We start from the raw sequence: 14,464 nt of genomic DNA on the forward strand, positions 1-14,464 counted from the left end.
TCTCCTGTGCTATGCTGGTCTCTTAGGGGTGTTGTATCCAAATTTCGTGTCATTTCGTCCAGCGGTTTTTGAGTTATGTTAATCATTACATTTTTATTTATATAGATGTCAGTATGTGGTGAAAAGTTTGTTTAAGTTGCAACGAGTTCTGTCTAAGATGCAAAAATGTCCTGGAATATTTGAAATACATTGTCCAGCTTAGTAAGGAGACACTTAATTTCAAAGCAATACCAAAACTGCTTTCTGTACAAAACAGATAAGGATGTTGTGGGCTTAACCCAGCTCCTGAAGTTCAGGATTGAAGTCTTTGGGCAGACTCAGTATCATTCAGCAAAATGTGGGCATCAGGGCTAAGCTCTCTCAACAATTCCCTGAATAGATTAAGCTGTTTTCCTTAAAGTGTTCCTCAATCCTCTTTATCCTTAAGTTCCACTGTCTTTATCTATTTTCTAGGGACTAAGCTCAGAATTTTGCAGATCATGAGCATGGTATGCTAAAGTTTTAATTGCTCTCTGAGGTCTCAATCTAGTTTCAGTCACCTTATTTGCCACAAACTAAATCCTTCCATTTCTTCTTTCGGCAGATTTTTTTCCTTGTCAGGAGCGACTTGAAAAACTGCAAGTCGCTTCTGGTGTGAGATTAATAGTCTGTTTTAATTGTCTGAAATCATTCTTCATGCAACTCCTGTCATAGCTGTTTTATTTATGCCAACCTTTTGCTCATAGTTTTAATGTTTCCATTAAGTCCCCTCACAATTTCCTTTCCCAGATTATAGTAAACAATGGACATTGCAGTTGTTATTAGTATTAATATTAGTACCATCCTGCTTTTTTCCAAAGGCAAGGAGTCATGGGCCCATACAAAAATTAAATTTTATACAGATTATAGCTCATATCATGAAATACATTAAATAGTATAGTAAAGGTAAAGATCTTCCCCTGACATTAAGTTCAGTCGTGTCCAACTCTGGAGGTGATGCTCATCTCCATTTCTAAGCTGAAGAGCTGGCATTGTTGTAGACACCTCCAAGGTCATGTAGCCAGCATGACTTCATGGAGCGCTCTTATCTTCCCGCCGGTGTGGTACCTATTGATCTACTCACATTTGCATGTTTTCGAACTGCTAGGTTGGCAGAAGCTGGAGCTGATAGCGGGAGCTCACGCCGCTCCCCGGAATCGAACCTGTGTCCTTTTGGATAACAGGTTCAGCAGCTCAGCGCTTTAACTCATTGCACCACCAGGGGCTCCATTAAATACTATATACACTATGAAATAAATGTTAAAGCATTTAAAAACAATACTTTTGCACGTTCAGGTGCAAGCACCGCTCAACTGTAATAACTCCAGTCATACCAGGTATTGGATTGGAGCATAGCTGATAAAGCTCCCCCCACTCCCAACAATCTTCAGCTGTCTTTTCCGCCAGTGATCCCACAGCTGGTTTCTCCCCCCACCGCTCTCACATAGAAAGTCAGACATGCCGATGATTGGTGATTCGGAAGAGCATCTAAAGACAACAAAGCTCCTCGGCATGGAAGGTGGAGTGACAGCACACACACATACCCCACGCCGGAGTTGAGCACAGCCTCCAGATACTGGAGATGGAAAAAGATGGGAAGCCTTTACCTCTGTTTATGTACTGTCTGTTTTCGTTAATTGTATAACGGCATTGAATGCTTGCCATATATGTATACTGTAATCCATCCCGATTCCCCTAAGGGAGATAGGGTGGAATATAAATAAAGTATATTATTATTATTATTATTAGTAGTAGTAGTAGTAGTAGTACATACACATATTCACTAAAATTTTAAAAAGAAAGAAAATGGTGGGGGCTGTTTATCTTGGAATCAGTGGCATCTTCGAATTGGTGAACTGTGACATATTAGTGCTTTTGTGTAATTAAACGCAATATATTTGTGTTGCCTTCTCAAAAAGACCTTTAAAACAGGACAAAATGCACGAAGCTGTTTAGCTGTGAAGGAGGCCATTGTTTTAATACTCTTTCAAGCTCCCTAGAATTCTTCAGACTGAATGAGCTTGATAGCTTCTATTTTCCCCACCAGCCTTCCTTGTGTCCCTTGCAGTGCCATTTATAAAATATGCCACATGTACAGCCTGTTTTATTGACGTCTCCTTCCAAAGATTGTCTTCCCTTTATTAGGCAGGTGGAGCTTAAGAAACCATCATACATTCTTGGAACAAGAGAAGCACAGAAAGATTATCACAAGATCACAATTTGCATGATAATGCTGACAATTCAGCCAGCCCGGTATTCTGTTTCCAATACTGTACTGGTAAATGATACATTGTGATGAGATAAGAAACAGATAATATTGATTATGTTCTCTTCAGTATCCCGTATCTAGAAAAATAATGACCTGAACAAGTAGTGTTCTGGTACAGCTGTACCAGGAGCTCCAACTTTATTAGCTTTGTATTAAATGTTTGTTTGCAGTCCTAGGTTTCAGGGACTCTGCAGATAGGTGGCTTCTTTTGGTTGCAATCATAGGGCAAGTCACCTGTCCATCATCGTTAAGTTTTGGTCCCGCCCCTTGCTCAGGGCAATTGGGAAGGGAGCCATTTTTTAGTTAGTCTCAGCAAGGAAAACCAATGTACAGGACGTGTGCAAGCTTTCCCTGTACAAAAGCTTCAACCCTCAAGAATTTCCAGGGGAGAACAGTCTTCAAAGTCTCCAAAGAATTTCCAGGAAAACAGCCCTAAAAACCAAAGAACTCCAGCTGGTGAGCATCTAAGCCAGGGGTCCTCAAACTAAGGCCCGGGAGCCGGATGCGGTCCTCCAAGGTCATTTACCCGGCCCTCGTTCAGGGTCAACCTAAGTCTGAAATGACTTGAAAGAACACAACAACAACAATCCTATCTCATCAGCCAAAAGCAGGCACACACTTCCCATTGAAATACTAATAAGTTTATATTTGTTGAAATTGTTCTTCATTTCCATTATTGTATTGTTTTTAAAGTGTTTTTTGCACTACAAATAAGATATGTGCAGTGTGCATAGGAATTCATTCATGTTTTTTCAATTATAATCCGGCCCTCCAATAGTTTGAGGGATTGTGACCTGGCCCTCTGTTTAAAAAGTTTGAGGACCCCTGATCTAAGCCTTTACTGGTAGGTCCACTCGGCGTTCGAGAAGCAGTTCGACCCGGTAGCGGAGCCCACATCAGTAAGGGTTAGATTACAGTCAGCCTGGGAGAAGTTAAAAAGGGGATTTTCCATTTAAAGTAAAGAAGAAGTTATTGAAGACAGTTGCCTGTCCTTCGTGGGCAAGATTAGGAATTCACCAGTTGCCTAAAAGCTTGGAATCATTTTCTTAACTTTACTGAAGACAAGAGAAGTTTCTGTTTGATTGTTCATTAATAAAAGGCTTTGTTGTACTTCACAAACCATCTAAAGACTATTTGTGGTGAAAACCCCCTGAGAACTTCTCTTTAGGCCCCCTGGCTTCCCGCTGGGCAAAGGTTGCACGTCCTGTTCTAAAGGAAATTCTTTACAGGCCCAGCGCGCGACAGAACAAGTAGGCTCTGCTTCGTTTGTCATGTGTCTAGTGCTGGACAGATGGTGCAGTTGCAAATCACAAGCGTGTTTGCAAATAAAGTATTTTTTTTCTTATTTCTGTTGATGCTTTCTATTGCCAGAAGACTTTGTACAGGGACCCCCCAAGTTACAAAGCTACATGTCTGCTATTTGAGTCTTTGGACCCTTAATTTGGACATGCTTTAAATAAATATAAACTGCTTTAAATTAACCCAAATAGCCTGACTAAAGGGCACAGTCAACCTTGGAGAAGGATAAGACTTTTGTTTCCATTTGGAAAATCAACTTGTCAACAGTCAGCAATCCCAACACTGGCAAATTTCCCGATGCCAAAGGGTCCTTTGGCTGTCTTCAGTTCCAGCATTTCACTATGTACTTTAAGAGAAACAGGCAATGAAAAACGATCCACCTCGGGGAGATGAGACTGTCAGGCATCTCAAGGCCCTGACGTCACTGAGGAAGGTGGGGGCCTGCAAAGCCAGGAGGGTGCCTTGAGCTCCTTTTTGGTGTGTCCTACAGGGAATGATTGAGGCCACCATGTGTGCTTCTATTTTCACCCCTCTGATGAAGAGCTTCCCAAAATGCTTACTGTCTATATTATTAACAACGTGTCTGGGGTTACAGCCACTCTCCTTAATTACCCCAGGGCTCTTGAAAAGAAAACTTCCATTTGAAACCAAGAATAGTCATTCTTTTCTTGTGTACTGTACAAAACACTACAGTTGTTCAGTTATTAGAGGATATGAAATGCCTTTTCAAAAGAACAGAGGTCATAAAACCAGACCCTCCCATTTGTAGTTGCTGGGAAAATACAATCATACTCTACAAATATTGTGTGGCATAAGAGCAAGAAGACAGACTAGCTGCTGCTCTGGGACCAGATGAAGAGAGGGGCCAGGAAGACAGCCCCATCTTGTCTCCTGAGTCATCAGTTGGGAGACCCTCCCCCCAGCACCAACTGCTGCAGAGAGGGGCCATTTTGTCTCCTGTGTCATCAGTTGGTAGACCCTCCCCTCACCACCAACTGCTGCTCTGTGACCAGAGTGAAGAGAGGGGCCAGGAAGACAGTCCCATTTTGTCTCCTGTGTCATCAGTTGGTAGACCCTCCCCTCAGCACCAACTGCTGCTCTGTGACCAGAGTGAAGAGAGGGGCCAGGAAGACAGTCCCATTTTGTCTCCTGTGTCATCAGTTGGTAGACCCTCCCCTCAGCAGCACCAACTCCTGCTCTGTGACCAGAGTGAAGAGAGAGGCCAGGAAGACAGTCCCATTTTGTCTCCTGTGTCATCGGTTGGTAGACCCTCTCCTCAGCAGCACCAACTCCTGCTCTGTGACCAGAGTGAAGAGAGGGGCCAGGAAGACAGTCCCATTTTGTCTCCTGTGTCATCAGTTGGTAGACCCTCCCCTCAGCAGCACCAACTCCTGCTCTGTGACCAGAGTGAAGAGAGGGGCCAGGAAGACAGTCCCATTTTATCTCCTGTGTCATTGGTTGGGAGACCCTCCCCTCAGCAGCACCAACTCCTGCTCTGTGACCAGAGTGAAGAGAGAGGCCAGGAAGACAGTCCCATTTTGTCTCCTGTGTCATCGGTTGGTAGACCCTCCCCTCAGCAGCACCAACTGCTGCTCTGTGACCAGAGTGAAGGGAGGGGCCAGGAAGACAGTCCCATTTTGTCTCCTGTGTCATCGGTTGGTAGACCCTCCCCTCAGCAGCACCAACTCCTGCTCTGTGACCAGAGTGAAGAGAGGGGCCAGGAAGACAGTCCCATTTTGTCTCCTGTGTCATCGGTTGGTAGACCCTCCCCTCAGCAGCACCAACTACTGCTCTGTGACCAGAGTGAAGAGAGGGGCCAGGAAGACAGTCCCATTTTGTCTCCTGTGTCATCGGTTGGTAGACCCTCCCCTCAGCAGCACCAACTCCTGCTCTGTGACCAGAGTGAAGAGAGAGGCCAGGAAGACAGTCCCATTTTGTCTCCTGTGTCATCGGTTGGTAGACCCTCCCCTCAGCAGCACCAACTACTGCTCTGTGACCAGAGTGAAGAGAGGGGCCAGGAAGAGGGGGGGGGGATAGGAAGACAATTCCACCTTGTCTCCTGCACTGTGCTAATAATATAATATAATATAATATAATATAATATAATATAATATAATATATTTGTATATACATATAATATTCATAATATTATAATGTAATACAATATAATACTAACAATAATACACTATTATAATTATATATTTTATATTACATGTAATATGTATTACTAATAATATTACAGTATAATGGTATAGTACAATATAGCAATTTGTAATACTAATATTGTGCTATGGTAATAAGGTAATATATTGTTTTTACGTATTACTTGTAAGCCACTCTGAGTCTTCTTCGGAGTGAGAAGGGTGGCATATAAATGTAGTAAATAAATAAATAAATAAATAGAATTGGAGAAAACTCAGTTCAAATCGTGTCTCAGCTGCAAAAATCACTAGGCGATCTTTGGCTCATCACTACTTCACAACCTGATGTACCTCATAGATATACTGCACAGATAATAATGGCAGTGAAAACCATACACACACCCTCAAACTCCTCGGGGCAGAGATGGAATACAGATTAATAAAATGAATACAATTTAAATAAAATAAAGATGACTGATATTTGTTACATAATTAGGGGGATTCTGAGAGCTGTGTTCCCAATATGTAACTTGCCCAGACTCTGCTGTCTTATGAAACTGCTGACTGTGTCCTAGCGTCTCCATCTGAGTTACGCTTCATCTGCATAATAATAATAATAATAATAATAATAATAATAATAATACTCCATTTGTATTCCACTCTATCTCCCTGAGGGGACTCAGGGCAGATTCCAGCATACAGATACACAAAGGCTAACATCAAATGCCTAGAAACAATGAAACTCAGAAAAAGGCAAAGGCTTCCCCTTCTGCTCGGTTCTGTGGGTTCTTCGGTTCTGGGGGTGGTGCTCATCTCCATTTCTAAGCCGAAGAGCCTGCGTTTTCTATAGACACCTCCTACGTCATGTGGTCGGCATGACTACATGGCATGCCATTTCCCTTCCTGCCAAGGCGGTACATATTGATCTACTCACATTTGCATGTTTTCGAACCGCTAGATTGGCAGAAGCTGGGGCTAACAGTGGGAGCTCACCCTGCCCTGAGGATTTGAACCGCTAACCTTCCAGTCAGCAAGGTAAGCCCTTTCAACCACAGTTTCCTATTAATGGATATATGGTTGTTGTTTATTCATTCAATTGCTTCCAGAGGCGGCCCTAGGTAATTTTCAATGGTAAGCAAACAGTATTTTGGTGCCCCCCCCCCCCACCCTCAACCAATCACTTATATATATTTTCTGTTCGTCGTGGGAGTTCTGTGTGCCATATTTGGTTCAATTCCATCATTGGTGGAGTTCAGAATGCTCTTTGATTGTAGGTGAACTATACATCCCAGTAACTACAAATCGCATATGTCAAGGTCTATTTTCCCCCAAGAGCGCCTCAAGAGTGCCCCTGGGCAAAACCAACTATACTGCGAATGCTTACTTTGCGTAATGGGTTGAGCCGCCCCTGATTGCTTCTGACTCTTCGTGACCTCATGGACCAGCCCTCGCCAGAGTTCCCTGTCGGCCGTCACCACCCCAGCTCCTTCAGAATCAAGCCATTCACTTCAAGGATGCCATCCATTCATCTTGCCCTTGGTTGGCCCCTCTTCCTTTTCCTTCCATTTTCCCCAGCATCATTATCTTCTCTAAGCTTTCCTTTCTTCTCATGATGTGGCCAAAGTACTTATCCTTCCCTCAATGAGCAGTCGGGCTTTATTTTCTGAAGTATGGTTGGATCTTCTCACAGTCCAAGGGACTCTCAGAATATATATATATGAATATATGAGATATCTAGTCCATCTTTTCTGTACACTAGCTTTTTCTTATATTATTATATTTATTTATACCCTGTTTTATCTCCCCAAAAGGGACTCTTATGTGGCTTCTGGTACCTAGAAAATGTTTTTTTTAGGATGAGCATAGATATGCCTATTCATTATTGTGGAAGTGTGGAGGGTTGGTTGCCACTGCTACCTCCATTTCCCTGCCTAGGTAGTTAGACATCGCTTTACTAAGAGAAGAGGATGGTTCCCTTTCTGATAAAAGCAAAGATATAGTATTAACTCTTACCAAAATAGGACCCATTCCTTTCTCTGAAAAGAGTGGCAAAAGGTGAGAGCCACTCTCAGGAGAACCTAAAAGAGTAACCACCACAACCCACAACTTTCTTTGTGTTCCTTTGGGGGAAAACACCAAAGAGCCACCACCACTACCATTTTCCCACCCAGGCATTAAAAAGGGCGAGAAGTGGCACAAAGACTAGAGGGAGTCAGTCCTACTCTCTATATATTTTAACATGTGTATTTTGTATAATGTTTTTATAATGTTATAATGTTACATGTTTTAAGCTATGTTGTAATCCACTTCGAGCCATGAGGAGAGGTGGGTAGAAATAAAATTATTATTATTATTATTATTATTATTATTATTATTATTATTCCTTTAGGTTCTCCCAGGATGGCCTTTTCCTATTCTACTCTGAGAAGGGGATAGTTCCTTTAAACAAAAACATTTCAAATACAATATTTCCATTGATCCATGGATAAACTGACTCATGGATAAATTGAATACAGCGGAAAACATCAGCCAGACCCTGTTTGTACATAATAATAATAATAATAATAATAATAATAATAATAATAATAATTTATTTGTACCCTGCCACCATCTCCCTGAAGGGCAGCTAACAAGCACTCCAAAGTACTGCACATAAAATAAAAACATAAAATAAAAACAATTACATAGATGTCAAAGTGATAAAAACATGAGCAAACATTCATAAAATATCACATAGGTAAAGGTAAAGGTTGTCCCCTGACATTAAGTCCAGTCATGTCTGACTCTGGGGTGGGGTGCTCATCTCCATTTCTAAGCCAAAGAGCCAGCGTTGTCCATAGACACTTCCAAGGTCATGTGGCCAGCATGACCGCATGGAGCACCATTACATAATAAAATTAAAATTTCAAATTCATAAAATGCAGTCATAACTGCAGATAAAACTGATTGTTTTCCATTAACGAACCCAGTGCTGAAGTGCAGCTGCCAAGTCCTCAGACTAACCCTTAAAATCTACTCAAGATCAAAGCTTATTTAAAAAGCCATGTTTTTAGACTTGATGTGAAAGCTTCAAGAGTGGGGCTAATCTCTCTAGGGAAAGCATTCCAGAGCTGGGGGACCACCACCGAGAAGGCCCTCTCTCTCGTCTTCACCAACTGTACTTGGGACGGTGGTGGGAAGGGCTCCCTGGCATATCTTAGAGCCTGCGCCGGTTCATAAGAGATGCCGTCGTGAAGATAGGTTGAACCTGAAGCCTTTTCTATTGCCTTAAGATCTTCTAGGGAGATCTTCTAGGTTTCTTCATCTATGCACAATTTGTGTATTTTGAAGTAAATATAAATCACAAAAATTCCACAAGCTTTGTATGCTTTCACCTCACTTGAAGCTTCCAGCTTCTTGGAAAAACAGGTAAAACATGCCTTTGAACATTTTCTGCAGCACATCTGTGAAGGTGACAGTACAGTAGCAGCCTCATTCTTCAAACAAGTTACAAGTGATCCTTACCACCTCGAGTTCATTTAGGATGAGCTAGGACTACCCAGTTGAGATTGGGAACAGTAGTAAATCTAGAGGTCTGAAGCCAGTGGGTGTTTCGCAATAAATGGCTTGTAATTTCACCAGTATTCAGAGTTCAGTACAATAACCTTTCTGAGCTCTGCCTAAATGGTTTAAGTGTCTGGAGACTCCTGCCAGGGATAGATAGATAGACAGACAGACAGATATTCTTCACTTTTGTCAAGCAAAACTATAATGGAAATCAGCCTCAATGATATACAAACTAACAATGTCGTAATTACATCAGTTTGGTACACAGGATGATCCCAATCACTAGTGCCGAAAGCTGTGAGTATCTCAGCTCTGCTTGTGTGTTTGGTTAATCTCTGCTTCATCAAAGACATTAGCATGGGAATGGAACTTTCCTTTCTTGCCAAATCTCTTAGATATGAGGAATGCCATTTATGTACAAGCAGATAATGCAAAGATGCAGCTTTCCTTCCTCATCAAGGAAGATACACAGTTTGCAGGAGAAAGCCTATTTAGGCTCTCCTCTGATGACAGACCAGAACTGGAGGGGAAAGTACAGAAATGTGATCCCATTTTTAGTTGTACCCAATTTCTTTCAAAATATATAATCAATGCTATTTAACCATGGCTCTGTTCCCTAAACATTTCCCCTCTGTATATGTGAAATCACTCAACTCTTTATCCATCCTCTTGTTTCCTGTGGTCAAAATGAAAATGTGAAACCCACCATGCAGTCCATTTCTGTATTTCTATACCTACCACAGAATTGTCGGTGAAAATATCTGGGTTGTTCTCATATATGAATTTCTCTACCCGCATCTGGCGGAGTTTGAACATCTTGGATCCCCTATTGGTGAGGAGAGAGAGTTCTTCTAGCATCACATCTCTAGGGATGCTGATCTTCTTCCCCAGGTTCAGCTTGGATCCTTCTTGTGGCATGACTGAAGGTGAACAAAAAGATTCGTGTTAAAACTCCATGTTGGGAGAAAGGTGGGCTTTGTGTCTATGTATTTGGTCCCCTTTGCTTTTCTATATAAAGTCCCTGCAGAAATAATCTCATTTTTGACTGAGATAATAATAATAAAATAAAACTTTATTTTTACCCCGCTACCATCTCCCCAAGGGGCTCGGTACGTTTTACATGAGGCCGAGCCCACAATACATCAGCAAAAACAACAACAACACCAATGCAAAACAATAAAATGAAACTAATAAACAAAAAAACAAGCAGTAAACATTAACAATAGCACAACAACGCTTAAAAACCTATGACTAGGTCAAATGTAATAATTAAAAATTTAAAAAATAATGCTGAGCATGACCAGGTGAAATATATAACTAAGATAGAATTTCAGAGAGGAAAGGGGCGTGCAGACAATCCTAGATCATTGATAAAGTGCATTTAGGGACATGTTGCTGGGAGTTTCCTTATTCTGGGAAGGCACACTGGAACAACCATGTTTTCAGGCTCCTCCTAAAGACTACCCACAATATGCTATTGACAAGTAACTGTGTTTCCAGTATCATTGTGAAACTTCTTGAACAGTAAACTAGAGGGCAGTTTGGGATGGATTAGAGTGAGCAGGCAGAAAATACATTGAGATTGTGTTGGAAAAAGCAACTTTCTTCAAGCCTCCATTACTTATTTGTTATGTAGATAATTCATATTGTTTCCAGTAGTGTGTATATGTGTGCTAGTTTTCAGTTTTCCTTAACTCTTTGCTGTGAGAGGGGCTGCAGACCATGTGGTCATATCTGGGCTTGTTCAGGGCTCAGACTCCCTTTTCGATCTCAGACACCATTGGACTTTCAGACTAGACAGAGACTCCATTAGATTCTCAGAACAGAGATGCTTTGGACTTCGGACAGTTGTTTATGAGAAAGATGCCCTGTGTTATCTGCACAGAGGAACTACTTTAAATCCTAACTGCAGCTGGATTGATATGCAAAGTACTGTATGCGGAATACATGAAATTTGTGAGTAAACAAACTATGTTACTTTTAAAGAAGTCTACTTTTTTGTCTCCGGAGAGCATGATTTAAAGGCAAATATATTTTAAGGAAGAATAGATGTTTTGGGGCAATTTAATATTTCTGAAACTCTGCACAAGTTTTGTGTATTGGCATATCTTTGTCCCTAACAGTTCAAAGACATACCTAGGTACATCAGTTTAAACAGCTGAGAAACCTAATTGCTTTGCATGAATGTCATTTTCCCAAAAGGTTATGGCATCATCAATATTGTGACTTCTAACAAGGTCATGCCTTTCCAAAGATCAGAATCTCCAAAACGTTATGTAGATTTCCATTTTCCAAAAGATAAAATGTGGAGGAATGGGGAGTGTGGGAGGCAACCCCCGCCCAAAAAAAACCTGATGTGGTGTTGGATGAGATCTCTTTCCACTTCAAGGATTTTTTAAATTTGTATTTTGAGTGAACCAGGCTTAGAAAAGAAACCGATGGATATTTCAAGAAAGATTCCCAAGCCCCATTGCTTCTCAAGGCATATTGTGAAACCAATCCAGTTGTATATATAAACTAGTAAAAGATTTGGTTATTGCTAAGTCATCCAATTGCACTTTCACATTTCAGAAATTCCAATGATTTCAGCAAACTGAGTTCGCACACTGATAAGATCATCAACACTGTTTTATTAGTTTGAAGAATATACATAAATGATTGCATCAATGTTAGTATTGTTCATTGCACATTCATGCCCCAAGCTGCATCTAAAATATGATAGATGAGCTTTGTTAAGTATTGCTTAATTTTCAAATCAATAGTGATGCAATGTTTCATCCCAAGTATTAGTATTAATTTCCTAACCAGACTCAGCAATTCAATTATGGTTTATACAGGTTACTTGCTACACATACACATTCCTGTATGGTCTGGTAATAGGTCAAGGAAATAAAGATTCCAAAAATGGTCAGTCTTTATTTTTTGATAAGTCAAATTTCTCATCCCCCCCTGCCCCAATAGAGTCATTATGGGCAGTTGTCTATTTGATCAGTCATTTGACTTTCTGGTTGTCTTGAAAAGTAGGTGCCTGGTATCTATACAGACTATGTTTTGACCATCATCCTCTCCATTTGTGTGCTTTGTCAACAGCCATGCACTGAGGTACACGGTATGTCAAGTTGACTTCCCACATTATGAAGAAGGTCTTCTACAGTACATTTTCAATATAATAATCAATAGGTAATATATGCTGCCTGGAGATGAAAAGCTGGGACAGGTGTTTGGGTCTATGTGCATGCATATATATATCTTACCTTCTTGGGTTAGTTCTAAAATGAGTTTAGTAGGTTTTCTCTTCTTGTGGGGAGCTGGGGTTCCTGCAAGAGGCATGCTGTTCGAGGGATTTTCTGTGTGAGAATGGAATGGTGGAAATGAATTCTAGTCCATATTAGGCATCAAGCTGCTGTCTGGCACTTTAATGACAAGAGCACGCAAAAGTTCATCATTCTATGTTTCCCTCCCCGCAAAATAACACAACCAAAAGAAACTCCAGGAACACTTAAGAGCCAACTATCACAAAGTGGGGATTTTAAAATGGTTTTTAATAGTTGTAATGATTTTAACTATTTATTTTTAACATCCTATGCTTAATTCTGTTTTAGTGTTAATATTTGTAGGTTTTATATTGTATATTGCACTGTTTTTAGCAGTGTCAGCCACTCTGAATGGGGTTGCGGTGGCGCAGTGGATTATACCGCTGAGCTACAGAACTTGCTGATCAGAAGGTCAACGGTTTGAATCTACAGGACGGGGTGAGCTCCTGTCGTTAGCCCCAGCTACTACCAACCTAGCAGTTCAAAAACATGCAAATGTGAGTAGATCAATAGGTACCACTCCAGCGGGAAGTAAAGGCACTCCATGCAGTCATGCTGGCCACATGACCTTGGAGGTGTCTACGGACAACGCCAGATCGTTGGCTTAGAAATGGAGATGAGCACCACTCCTCAGGGTCGGACTCAACTAGATTTAACATCAAGGGGAACCTTTACCTTTACCATCTACACATGCTGTAAAATCCAGAGTCAGGTAGATTATAAGAGGGAGGGCCTAGAAAATGCACACCCCTAATGCACACGCAATGTCATCCACATGGGAAACACGTGTTTAAAAAAGTCAGGAGAAAGTATGAAATCTGCAATAAAATATGCTATAACGGATCAGTGTATGGATGCTACAGAACAGAAATCCAGGAGGAACATGCACAGCACTCGTGTAAATATTGCTACCTGTGGAAAGTTTGTATAACCAAGTATGGTGCTCTCAGAAAGATAAACAAACACCTTTTCCTTCCCTTTCCCCCCTCTTTTTGTTTTTTAGTGGGAAGATGAGATCTATTGCCAATTCTCATTCAATGTGCCGTAGCAGTTCAGTACATTTCTCAAAATGGAATAAGAGGCGGGGAACCATGTTGTTGGATCAATTCAGCATGAGATCTTTATGGATGTCACAGGAGCTTTTTCATGGTTCACAGGGTGTGTGTGGAGATTTTCCAGAGTTGAACCAGATTTCTTTAATCCACATTCTGACCTGGATTATGTGGCTGTGTAGAAGTGGTATCAGTCTCTTTTAAGATAGAAAAAGATGCATATTCATATTACTACTTTTTTTTCCATGTCAGGAGCGACTTGAGAAACTGCAAGTCGCTTTTGGTGTACGGGAATTGGCTGTCTGCAGAACGTTGCCCAAGTGACGCTGCAATGTTTTTGATGTTTTACCATCCTTGTGGGAGGTTTCTCTTATGACTCCGCACAGGGATCTGGAGCTGACAGAAGGAACTCATCCATGCTCTCCCTGGATTCGAACCTCTGACCTGCCGGCACGGGGGGCTCCAATATTACTACTACTACTACTACTACTACTATTACTACTACTACTACTACTAATAATAATAATAATAATGCAATTGCATTCCAATTGCTTTATTTTGCACTTTTGATCACTTTTAAAATCCTTCCACCACCAATCGCAATTGCCTTGTTTGTTCTCCACTGCCGAATATGTGTGGGATAAGTTTGAAGAATCATATGTAGGCAGGGCTACAACATTTTTGGCTGCTTGCACAGAAAGGGAATTATGCTTGCAAAGCAGCAATGGTATGTGTGCAAGGAAATCTTCACAGCAAAAAAGAAAAATCATTATTTTGAAATCTACAGCATTACACCAAAATATGAATTGTGAAAAACAAACGTTA

At 41.1% G+C, this 14,464-nt stretch overlaps 1 protein-coding gene across 3 annotated transcripts in view; it reads right to left on the reverse strand.

Annotated features, from left to right (window-relative positions):
• Positions 1-14,464, reverse strand: part of MYOZ1 (myozenin 1) — a 41,075-nt gene that overhangs the window by 16,642 nt on the left and 9,969 nt on the right. For 2 of the 3 annotated variants that reach the window (XM_060769183.2, XM_067466952.1), the window contains 2 exons: positions 12,528-12,620; positions 10,012-10,193 (listed from right to left, as the gene is read on the reverse strand). In XM_060769183.2, the coding sequence (XP_060625166.2) occupies positions 10,012-10,193; positions 12,528-12,603 (258 nt within the window). In that variant the 5' untranslated portion in view covers positions 12,604-12,620. The remainder of the gene's footprint in view (positions 1-10,011; positions 10,194-12,527; positions 12,621-14,464) is intronic. The other variant, XM_060769184.2, reaches the window with a different exon arrangement.

The sequence above is a fragment of the Anolis sagrei genome, chromosome 3 (assembly GCF_037176765.1).
Source record: "Anolis sagrei isolate rAnoSag1 chromosome 3, rAnoSag1.mat, whole genome shotgun sequence".
In the NCBI taxonomy this organism is placed as follows: domain Eukaryota; kingdom Metazoa; phylum Chordata; class Lepidosauria; order Squamata; family Dactyloidae; genus Anolis; species Anolis sagrei.